At 40.3% G+C, this 12,536-nt stretch overlaps 1 protein-coding gene across 3 annotated transcripts; it reads right to left on the bottom strand.

Moving 5' to 3' along the window:
- Positions 1 to 1,701: 1,701 nt before the first annotated feature.
- Positions 1,702 to 12,070, bottom strand: Ena (ENAH actin regulator enabled). Of its 3 annotated transcripts, none has more exons than XM_076385881.1 (8): positions 11,910 to 12,070; positions 8,239 to 8,560; positions 8,003 to 8,130; positions 7,869 to 7,930; positions 6,483 to 7,780; positions 6,188 to 6,379; positions 5,849 to 6,113; positions 1,702 to 5,766 (listed from the first exon to the last, which is right to left on the bottom strand). In XM_076385881.1, exons 1-8 carry the CDS (start codon positions 11,912 to 11,914, stop codon positions 5,738 to 5,740), a joined length of 2,301 nt encoding a protein of 766 aa, XP_076241996.1. In that variant the 5' UTR covers positions 11,915 to 12,070; the 3' UTR covers positions 1,702 to 5,737. The 3 variants fall into 3 exon arrangements, with proteins under 3 accessions (XP_076241996.1, XP_076241997.1, XP_076241995.1); XM_076385882.1 differs by having other exon boundaries at positions 5,849 to 6,098; XM_076385880.1 differs by having other exon boundaries at positions 5,849 to 6,098; positions 7,869 to 8,130.
- Positions 12,071 to 12,536: the final 466 nt, after the last annotated feature.

Below are 12,536 nucleotides of genomic sequence, written 5' to 3'. Positions count from 1 at the left end.
GTCACCGTCGCGTTCCTTTCGTTTTTCTTACGTCATACTTAAGCAAATGACGCATCGCATTTGTAACGGAGTATGTAGTGGTCAAAGATCGCGATGATCGAGAGGAGATTGACGTGATCGGTAGTCAGAGATCGTTTTTCGATTTGCAATTCTGTCTACAGGGTGTTCGATAAGAAGTGCTAGAAATTTTAAGAGGTGATTCTACGTGTCTAAATAGATTGAAAATCATTTGGAACTTCGTTTCAGAGTTATGAATTGTTGCAGAAACAACTAATATTTGCGTGAAATGTATCTGGCTTGGGACTTCTACTATCGATGTAAAATTCGCGTGAAATATGTTTGGTTTGGTATTTATTCTACTGTCGATGTAAAAATCAAGTGAGATATGTCTGGCTTGAGACTTATCTATCTATCTATCTATCTATCTATCTACTATCGATGTGCATTAGTCAGGTCAAACACAGTACAGTGAGTAGAATAAGTCCCAAGTCAGACATATTTCATATGTATTTCAAGCGTTTTCTCAACAATTAAAGAATTCAGAACAAAAACGACCCTTGTCAATTTCTGTCTTTTTCTAGAAGAGCTACGAAAGTACTGTTGCATTTTTCATTCTTGGATAATTAATTAATGCTCTTTTTGACAAAATATTCATCGCAGCACGCATGTTGCATTTTTTATAGGATAGATTGTATTATGTAGTGAATTTCTTTTCTAGCCACTAGAATGTGTTCTCATTTAAAAAATCGTAAAATTTTAGAAGGACTGTTTTTATTATTAGTTTTTAAATTAATAACTCAAGAAGGAAACCTGAATCGTAATTTCGTATATCTTAATTTATTTCTTACTTGAGCATGTAGAATCACCCCTTATAAGTGCGGACACCTGTCATCAAACACCCTATATGTATATTTATAATGTGAGGACATTAGTTTAAGTATTCTAGTTTCTTTGTGCTAACATTTCAATGCAAATCCATATAATTTTTTGTCTTTAATATATGGTAATTACTTTGTTATGAATGTAATGAAAAGGAATAAAAGAAGATAACAAGTAGTGTATGAGCCAGAGTTGACAGTGGATTTGTAGTGGATTAATAGAAGTAGTTGTGGTAATATTAATTACTAATTATCGCTAACAGTCATCTTCAACTTCAGTAATTATACTTAACCTCTGTAATCTGTAACAATGACATCAATAATCAATAAGACTAATTTGAAATGGAGAGTTTTGTCATAAGGAAAATGTACTTTGATATACGCTGTATGCATATTCAGCTTAGTGTTATTAATAGCCCACTGATTCAATTAGAATTCAAAGTGCGATCTCGCCTATAGTAACTCAATCATAATCATTAATCAACAAATTGCTAAGATTGCTATTTATAACAGCCAGTTGGTCGTGAGATTACATTTTGTCTAATACCAATGTCAACCATACACTATAAGGAAAGTGCATGGTTAATATTATAAAAACAAAATAAATTATCCAGAACTGGTTCCGAAAATAACACGTAGACATAGAGATCATATCAAGTTCACTGGTGGATAAACAGAAATTCACGTTGGTAAAAATTGGACCGTGAAACAACACACCAGCAGTTTTATAAATAATTTGCGAAAAGTACTCTTCTGACATTAAAATTGTTGGATCAGCCCTTACATACATTTGCCCAATGGCTCCCAATAAAACGCTGCTTCGTCTTCAGCGTATACTTTTTATTGTTTCGTCATTCATTTACATACAAATATTTTCAAGATACGTCTTAAGAAACAGTGTGTTCGGCATCGATTCAAATTCTCCGTACTAACGCTGTTAACTGTATTTCGTACAAATTTTTTTCGTCTGTATCGCGGTTACTTAAAATCCTAGCAAAATACGCTACCGCGGTCTCGTCGAGATCATCCTCTTCTTCGATGCGTCTGGAATGCGTTCCCTCGTTGTCGTCGTCATCGTTGAAACGAATCGCGCGAATCTGACTCCGATTTGCGTTTGATGTTTCGCAGTACCTTCGTACTTTGAACGAAGCAGCGAAAAGTCGACATCACGATACGTTCTCCTCTTGTCACTGCCGGAAATACTTATCTCGCTGTTAGTACATACGGTAGGAGCTTAAACACTTGCGCTGCAATGGCCACTGCACACTTCATGACTTTCCTGAATGCTGCATTACACGTGTTAACACTTACGCTGTCGGTCAGATACTATTCATCGTCAGTTGGAGGCTACACTTTTCAAATCTACAAATACGTACAAAAATTAAAAATAAGTATGAAAATTTCAAACGGACTTTGTAATGTATGGCAACATGTTGATTGTTGTGCTTTGATTTTTAGGTACGTCTACTTCATTTTTCAATTTATGTAAATGTATATTAGTAAAGTCGAGAATGTTTTATAAATTCATTGATGAAATTGTTATTTTATGTCATTCTTAGTAACTTTAGTATTGCTCATAAGTTAAGGCCTAGTTATTGTAAATGTTCCAATGAAATATTGTGGAATATAAAAATTACAAAAATTACAAAAGTCTTTATATTTGAATGTAAACGTGTGGGATGCTGTCGCTTAAATGTTAAAATTTATTTCCGTTCAAAACGATAATCAGACTTCACAATTCTAGAAAAAGTATAAAAAATTTCTAATATACCTTAATAGTGAATAAAACTAAATAGATACAAATTAATTTACAGCGCAAGTAGTCGCAGGATCACTCCTAAAATGTTTACTTAATTTTCATAAGTTTTGATCTTGATGTCGACTTACTTAGACACGAACTCTTCTCGCGCGACGAGCAACGACGAGTGTGCGGGACGATCGAGTAAGGTGGAACGCGAGTTTAAATGCATTTGTACGTTAATTACGTACGTATGTACAGAAATCGTTGTATATCGGATAAAAATGATAATCGACGGTAACCGCGAGCGGATTACCGAACAAAAGAAGGGTATGATAGCAAATGAAAGGAAGTACTTGATAATCTCTCGTCGCCGCTTCCGTCGCGTATAGTATCGTACATAAAATATCGTTTCACTCGTAATCCTTACGTTTACGTAATACGTGTATTTTTGCTTGCGGGTACAATAATTATAATACACACCGTTTATAATGGCCCTGGACACACACGATATAATTTCCTCGACTCGACTCGACCCGACCCGAACCGACTCGAATTTCACGTCGCGTCGGCGTCGCGAAAAATCTAATTGTCGATCCGTCATCGACTATCCTTTCTTTCCTGCATTCCTTAAATAATTTCAATCGTAACAAATACTCTTAATGCTCGCGCGTTAATCTTGATGTATTAAAATTATCCATCTATGATATATGTATATATAAATATACATATATTAAATATAATATAAATGCATCTAATACTAGTCGGTTTTTCGGTTAGCTGTTTTCGTACTCCGTGCGATTCATTTTTTCCTCTCGATCCATCAAACGTGTACGTTTGTCGTGCCCAAACTCTTTTCTTTCTCTCTCTCTCTTTCTCTCCTCCTTTCCATTTACAATGCATTTATAATCGACGTTTGCATACATTTTTCTATTCGTTCCTGCACTTTCGTACGTGCTCACCATTAACTTTATTGAACTAATTAGCAAAGACTAAAAACATAGTTTCGCAATTTTAAACGAGATTGCTTGTATCACACTTCGATCTGGCGCTTGATGTATCGTTCTTTTTGGAAGATGCAATGCAGTTGCAATGTTGCATTGTTTACAGACCAAATCAAAACAATACATTTATAGAAAAAAACGAATCTTCGATAGAATTCATAGTCCAATTGAGGTATTTAATTTTAAAAGTAAATGTGCTCAAAAGGAGCAACGTAACTGAGCACAGGTGTGTGCAAACGCGAAGATACAATGCACGATTAGGAAAGTAGAACTCGTCTGAACGAAACTTTGATTATTACGTTGACGCACGACACGCATTCTTCTCAAAGTTGTCCATTCGAAAACTGTAAAGGAACCATACGCAAGTCCAGCTTTGGATTAACTATGTATATGTATACACGTTCCATTTGCTTTGAAAACGCGTCTTTCGCTTCGTTCCACTGAACACGCATCCGACCTAGGAATAGCGGATGACGCAGGGGAGATGATTACGAATGTACTATCGTATTGGAAGATCGATACGAGAAAGTTTCGACGTACGAGAAAAGTGCGATTCGAAGGAGAAAACGGCACGAGTGAAAATAAAGCGAATCGCGTGATATCTGAACGAAAAACAGCAAACGCGTTATTTGCGGGATCGATCCAATCGCATCGATCGTTCGCGGCGAACAATTGGCGAAACGAAGAGAAATACTGAAAATAAGTGTCACATACCCACGCGAGAAGTATTTCAAAAACGCCTTAATCATCGGCGGCACTTGTTACCCAAGAATATTACGTTTCTGCTCTTCGTTTTTCTTATACGACTAGAAACTGTTGACTGAAGCGAGATTAAAATTTTCAAGCTGGTAATACAATAACTCATTGCGAAAGGAGCAAAAAGCAACTAAAACATAAAAAAAAAGAAAACGATGAGTAAAAGAACGTTGATACGATTAACGAACTCATTTGCGTTTGCTTCTAATTTAGATACGTGTGTAGTGTACGTATCACGTCACGTCGTTATCGTATCGCATTGTACCGTACATCGAATGACAGCTACGATTATCGCAGCATTTTAAAATAGTAATGAAAAGAAAGAAAAAAAAATAGAAAAGAAAAGGGAAAAATCATCGAGTGCTTTGTAAAATGAGCATCGTTATCTTTCTCCATTTTTCTTTCTTTCTTATACCTTTCGTCTCTCTCCTCCCTTTGCACTCTTTCTCTCCCTCTCATGCTCTCTCACTTTCTCTCTAACAAGTCACCCGTCTCGTCTCTCACAAATCCCCTTCTCTCATTTTTTTTATTTCCGTTAATTGCGATAAATGCCAATAAGCCGGTGCAGATCAGCGTATATACGACTATATCATAGATACATAGAATATATATGAACTGCAACGTTAATTTTCTCATTTGTTGTGAGAATCGTACGAGAGATAATAAAAAAATATAAAAACGGAGAGTGGTATGTAACATCGGTAGCAAATATTATCGCTCTGTCATGCGTTGTCAAATTTCAAATTTATGGCGATCAGTATATACGTAAATACAAAATCGGTGTAATCTTTTTTCGTTCGGCTTAACGAATGTGCGTCAAACGATTCTCGTAACCGATCGAGGATCCGTTTGTTCGATTTCGCGGCTGTCGATCGAACGCTATTTTATGTTCCTTCCCTTTTGCATAGTGTCAAAAACATTTTCACGTATTGGAATGTATTGAGCTGTGCGTATTTAATGAAATTGACGGGTTAAAAAGCGCACGGTAATCGTTAGCAGTAAAGGATAAATTGTACGATTCCACCGAAGATAAATACGCATGCGAACGAAGTTGATCCGAGATCTGTTGTGCGTCAAATTGGCAGAATTAGAATCAGTTTCATCCAAAGTCGGTGTTGCTTACCATCGATTTAGTAAGCAATGAAAAGGTATGTGATTCTCGTTTAGGACGCTCGCCAATAACGTACTTACGCGTATGTACGTGTCTGATATACATGGAGTATAACTGCGATTCATTCTCGCGCATATGTAGTAAAAGAAACGGCTGTAAGTCAGTGACCTTCACTTGGCTGATCTATTCTCGTTAAAGACTTCCTCTTCCCTGTCTGCATTACACCCGAAACTGGTCCTTGTCGCAACTTTTATCTTCTAGTCAGTTCCGCTCTGACCGCTAAAAATGATGCGCGGAAACACTAATAAGTAAATACTAGTAATTTGATGATTTAATCTTGTTGGACTAAAGAAATCATTACCTTCTACGATTTCCTGCTTCATCTTTTGAAATTCTTTGCGCACTTCTTTGATAATCTCCACTTTGAACGCTTCCATTTCTTGAGCAGTGAGCACAACTCCATCGTTCACACCGTTTACTTTCAACAAAGTATCCTCAGAAGCGGAGCCAAACCTCTTACGAACTGATTTCGGTGATTCAGCACCGTTTGAAAATTTATTATTCGAATTATTTTTGTCCCACGATTTTTTATCAGGCGAGCTTTCAGGTTCCTGTAGAAATAAAACCTATTTAGAATCTACAATCTGCTTATCAAATCTGAAAATAAAAAATATATAATAAAACGAAACATAATAGATACCTGCGGTGGTTGTTCAGGTTGCTTCTTCTCAACAGCGGCTCGCCTACGTGCCAAAGTCTTCGCCATCTCATCCATCATAGAGGCCATGCCACCACTTCCGCCTCTCCCTAACGTACCATAGTTTCCACCACCTCCTGCACTTCCACTGCTGCTAGTACTCGATCCACTGTTCTCTACCGGCTGTTGTGATGGCTGAAACGAAGCTATGACGGTTAGCCAGTGACGAGAAAAGCAAGAAGAGAAATAATCAAGAAAGGAGCAAAGTGCTTTCAAGATTAAGACCAACAATACGAACCTGCTTCTTTTTTAAACGAGCTGCTTGAAGAGCAGCAGCCAGCGAGTTGGCATCCGGGGGTGGATCATTGTTACTGACAGAACTCATAGATCCAGTAGAACCAGATCCAGAAAGAGGATTAAGGTTGTTGGCGTTCGGTGCTGGTGGCGGCGGAGGTGGAGGAGGAGCCGCGGGACCAGCCAGCGGTACCATAGGTGGTGGCTGAGGACCAGCACTGCCAATGGGGGCGTAAATACTAGGATTAACTGGCGGCACGTGTAGGTTTCCGGTAGCGTTGCTACTGCCACCGCCACCACTGCCGCTGCCGACGCCGCTACCATTACCACCACCACCGCCACTGCCACCGCCACCGCTGTTGTTGCTGTTATACTGATTCACCGTGTTCGACGGTGTTCCATACGGATTCGTGGCGTTAGAAGCTTGCATTTGATTAGTACCGTATTGTGCTTGTGCTTGAGATACAACACTGTACTGGGACTGACTCGGTTGGCCAACGTTCACACCGACTCCGACCCCGTATTGACCAGTCGTTGCTGCTCCGCTACTGGCATACTGGCCTATAGAATTGCTACTTCCGTATTGGTTTCCGGCACCGCCAGCACTGCCACCACCACCACCGTACTGATTTGCTTGATTAGGCTGGCCGCTTGAATAAACGTTGGGAACTTGACCGTTGTTACCGTAAAAAGTATTCTGATTTCCTCCCGAATACTGACAGGGACTCTGTCCAATGACGCCAGTGCTCGCGTACTGACTATTTGGCGCGCCTCCGTACTGATTCCCCTGGTTGCTACCGTAGATTGTTTGAGCTTGAGGCTGATTGGACAAATTCGACTGAGAGGATGGTGACTGCGCGTACTGATTCATCATCATTGGAGGCGGTGGCACTGGTGCGTTGAAATTCATCATTGCTGGCGGACATGGCGGAATCGATGCTGGGATTGGAGGTTGCGGGGGTGGTACAGGAGGAGCAGTTCCACTTGTCATTTGTCCTGCGCTCGGTCCCATACCACCAACCGGTTGCAGTGACTGCATCACAGATTGTTGGGGCTGTGGTGCTGGTGGTGCCGACGAAGTTCTATGATGACCCGATTGTGATTGCTGCTGTAGCGGTGGCTGTTGCGACTGATGTTGTTGCTGCTGCTGTTGAGGTTGAGGAGGTGGCTGTGGCGGCTGTGGCTGTTGCTGTTGTACGGACTGTTGAGGAGGCGGTTGCTGTTGTTGGGAAGATGGTTGTTGTTGCTGTTGTGGGTTCCCCAAAGGACAGCTCGGAGAGATCGCGCTTGGACTATTCGTTGCTATCAATAAACATAGAAATAAATGGTTCTTTATCAAACTCACGATACATTAAAATTTGAAAAATTGAAGTGTAAAGAGATGCACTACCTTGACCTTGCTGAGACATTCTCCGTTCCTGAATTATTGCCACATCTTCTCTAGTCATAGTTCTATACAAAAAACCCAGTTCAGTATATATTATCTCATTAAACAAAAATAGAGGCAAATGCACACAAACGAACCTGTAACCCATATCTTCATCGTATTGAGCATTGTTCTGTTGTTGTTGCTGGAAAACGGGTTGCTGTTGTGTAGCCGATCCAACCGCGGGGGCAAGGCTTCTCGATATGTTGCTACCATTGCTCAACACCTACGCAAAACACCGAACTATTAGTCAAGCAAGTATAGATTAAAATTTCGATTTATCAATAACTATCTCTCCTTGATTAAAGAAATCTTTTTCTCAACTGAAACTCACATCAAGCGCCTGCAACATCGCCTTAGCAAATGCATCGGCATCATCCTTACTGGAGAAGTTGAGGCCATACACTTGCTTGTTGTCTCGCCATTGATGAAACGTGACCGTCGCTTGATTATACTTCAGTCCTTTGAGGATCGCGCAGTTGATGACGATCTCGTGATCCTGCAGCTTTCTCCCCACCACGCGAAACGTGTTGTTCACCTGATGATGGTACAACTGAACTTTGGAGAGTCCAGAGGAACTGCCACTGGGTACCCATTTTTTGTTAACGTCGTCGTACACCATTACCGACGCACGAGCGGACGATATGCTCACTTCGCTGAAACACAAAAAGAACGAGCGTGTTTTTATACTCTATCCGGTTTGCCATGTGCTCCAAGAGATTTCGAGAACCGTGAGTTGGTCCATTTGCGCGAGATCGTCGAAACGTGGCGAAGAATTCCTACCGCGATCGATATTCTTCCAAAGAAAGGACTCGCTGCGGTCGTTGCTGTTGCGAGTACCGCCTCATCGTGACTCTCCTCGATGCTGGCTCCGTGGATTACTCAGAAAAATCGTCGGACGTAAAGTCGTTCGCGCATAATTTATCGAGCAACGAACTGGTGGATTCCATGTAAGAGGCTGTTAAGTTCGGTATCACTTTCACCGTGGCGAGCACAGACCACGCTGAAAAGAGCACGGATCGCTCCGCGAAACGGGAACAGAACGAAGCGGAACACGAAAAGATACTACACCACTTCCTCCTCCGCTTGGCGCGTACGATCGGACTGCCGCGCCAGATAACGGCTCCGAAGTCATATTCGCGATACGCGCAACGATTTTCGAATATTTTCCGTTCCAGTTCTTCCCCGTGTTTTTTCTGCCTCCCTCTCATTCGTCTCGCGTGAAAGAAACGCGAATAGTACGGTTGATAGTGTTTACTAGACCTTACGCAGTTAATGATATATATTATATGTATATCAGTAGTAGCTAAACCCACTCATACATAACAGGAGCTATATTTTGCTTAAGGCGAACACGACCGACAATCTGTGAACGACAATTTTGTCGGTTTTAATGGACATAATGAATTTGAATGAGACTACGCACACGAATGATAAAATAAACGGCCGATAAAAATGAAAAATTCATTGAATCTCTTAAACCGACAAAATTGTCGTTCACCAATTGTCGGTTGTGTACGCTCGGCCTATGTTAGAAATACTCGAAAGCTACATCCTCTTTTGAAACAGTAGTTTACACAAATGTGTACTGATTATACATACACCTAAATATAATTATAATAGATACTAGAAAATCTAGATATCATCGTACTTCACTGAGAATGCATACGTTTATGAAAGTATACAGTAGATGCCTATTTAAACAAATATCTTTTTGAGAGAATAGTATTATCGTAAATAATTAATTTGAATATTGACAATTGCGACTGGAAATCAACAGTTAGAATTTAGAAGAGTCACATGAAGTTTGCGAGCTAGGGGGTTTGGTCATCGTTGTTATATATCATGCGTGGACGTAAATATTTTAATTTTCAATTTGTTAATCTTCGTAGATAAGTCAATTTATGTAAAATCTTGTATATATCAGGTAAGAAGAATAGTTTCACTCCTCGTGAAAAATAACACTATACTGTATCAATTACTATACGTTTTAGTATTCAATTTTTACGAGATAGTATTACAAACACTATACTTTATTATGTCATGAATAGAGTACTGTAGAGTACTATAATGTAAACAGTTTAAAGATACTCTTCAAAGTGGAGTGACCTGATTAACAGGTTGAAGAGCAAGTAGTTTGCAGTAAATAAATGCACTTAACACTGAACAAAGAGGACGTAAGTTTGAATTGCAATACTGACATTAATAATGCTAGATAGATACAGCACAAAAATGTACTAAATAATTGATTATTATGTCATTATTTTAGGAATAATTAACACAAGTAATATCTATTATGATAATAATCACTGATCGATTAAGTAATGTAAGTAACATTTGCAATATGTAACCATCAATTAGTAATCAGTATTTTAGAATCATTCAGCCAAAGATTCTTTAGTCTTTCGTATGGTCATTACTATTACTAATTTATTCATCAATTACAATTAAAAATATGATCCCTTCGTAATTAAACATTACATTTCCTTTGATCATATCTATTACTCATTAATTCCGATTATTGAGTATTCAATGATAACACAATCATTGTTCAGATTACGGCTTTCCTGAATTCTGAATTTTACCTGATATTATCAATTCTGTATTACTAATCGGTATTATATCAGCAGTATTACTAATCGTGTAAGAACTACATTTAAGATTTATCAAGAAGATTTCAAGTGGAATCGTCGCAACCCGAGAAGCACATCTTTGTTTCACTTGCTAAATTTCACACTATTTGCGTAATGTAGAGTGTGGATGCATGCGTTTCGCGTCACAGCCCTGCCTACGCTACGGGAATTATGGAACTCCCTTGAACCATTTCATTTCTTCTTCTTCCGATCGATATAGAAGCATGTATATCGCTCGCTCGCTAAAACAATAACCGCTGAAAGTGAGAATTTAATTTACAATGTCAAAGTAATTGAAAAACAAGGTCGATCGATTGCGCGTAGACATTCGGTCGTTATCGATGCTTAAAAATCATTTCATACGAAGCATCGAATGTCGTTTCCGCGTGGAACGCGATATGAATCACGATGTGACTCACAAAACTACGTGAAAATGTTATCGAAAGAATTCATTGATAAATAGACGCCAACGATTTCACTCCAGAAAGTCTGTCGGCAATCGATTATAATCGTTACAATTTTTGATAACAGTGATTTCCCCGTTCTATCAGCAAAAATCTCTCTCGAAATCTCTCTCGACTACGGAAAAAAAAACGAAGGCAATTTCTGTTCGCGGCATAAATTGCGAAATACGCGCGTGCGTGCCAACCGATGCCTCCTCATCTAACATAAACAAATGTACGAAACGCAATTTTCGCATTGCACAGATGTGCTCCGTTGCGCGCGTGCACGCGTGTATACGCTTGTGTGGATGCGTGCAGGAGTCAAGTTTAGATAAAAGTAATTCAAGGAAGCGTGCAGACCAGCGTTGCCCCGACATAAAAGGAACACGTAACGAGTACAGGGAGCAAGGGAACAGCGCGGGGCTCGTTCGTTCGCGAAACACAAAGGCGAACGTTGCAACGCGAGGTGCGAGACTCGATAACGCGAATCTGCAAAGAAACACATCTTGAGAACAGCAGGAGAAGAAAAATGGGGCAACGACAGGCTCGTAAAAGGGACGCTCGAGCGGCGAGGACGAAACGCGAGAAGGAAGCTTGTAGGAACCGACACCCTTCGACGTGTTCGATAAAAAATCGTTACGGAAGCCCTGTCTCGCTCTACTCGTATCTCGCGGTAAATTTCTTCGGGAAATTCCTCCGACGGCGGAGCGACGAGGAGCGTCGAGGGAAGACGAGAGCGGAGCGTCAGTGTGTAATGGGGATATTTAGGGATCCGAGGGGTGTAGCTCTGTCCCGGCGAGACGTAAACAATAATCGAGAACAAAAAGAAGTCGTGCTCGGGTTTAGGGACTCGGGTCGAATTGAGTCGAGTCCAGTCGACCCTCTCTTTCTCTTTCCTTCGACTCCGTAACCGTGTACGTGAAACTTACTTCATGGTTGTTTGACTTGGAAGCGTATGCTATGCCTTCATGCAAGCCGTATTCCTGCTTCTGCACAGTATATCACCGATTCCATGAAAACACGCGAGATTCGGACAAGATTTGCGGTAGTTCGACATAAATAACGCACGACACTAACACCACCCTGACACCCTGCCTATGCACATCTGGCCAGCCATATTGCCGACTCCAGGCTCCTACTCCTACCACCCTTCGTCTCGATGCACATGCATACCTAGAGGGAATACTCGAAGCGCTAGCAATGCTACGCTCGCTTCGTCTCCTTCTTCTCCATTCTATTCGGACATGAACTTTTGTGGGATTCTAAGTCGATTCATTTCGATTTCAAAGTAGTACGATCTTGGAAGAAAGAGTTCTCATCTTTATGCGATTAGACATCTCGCTGATCGCTTAGAAATTGACCACTCTGATCGCGATTATCGATGCCCCGTTGTCGATCAGGACCGAATAAGATTAGATTGTTATCGATCTATCGATCGATAGAAAACAACTGCAAACTATGCGAGCGCATGGAAAACCAACCTGTTCAACTCGGATGGTTGCAGGCGTGCTTAGATTCCAGTTTCTATCTTGAAATTCAAATATTAAGGATAAGAG

The sequence above is a fragment of the Calliopsis andreniformis genome, chromosome 9 (genome assembly GCF_051401765.1).
Source record: "Calliopsis andreniformis isolate RMS-2024a chromosome 9, iyCalAndr_principal, whole genome shotgun sequence".
In the NCBI taxonomy this organism is placed as follows: domain Eukaryota; kingdom Metazoa; phylum Arthropoda; class Insecta; order Hymenoptera; family Andrenidae; genus Calliopsis; species Calliopsis andreniformis.
This window is presented reverse-complemented; position numbering and strand designations above follow the sequence as displayed.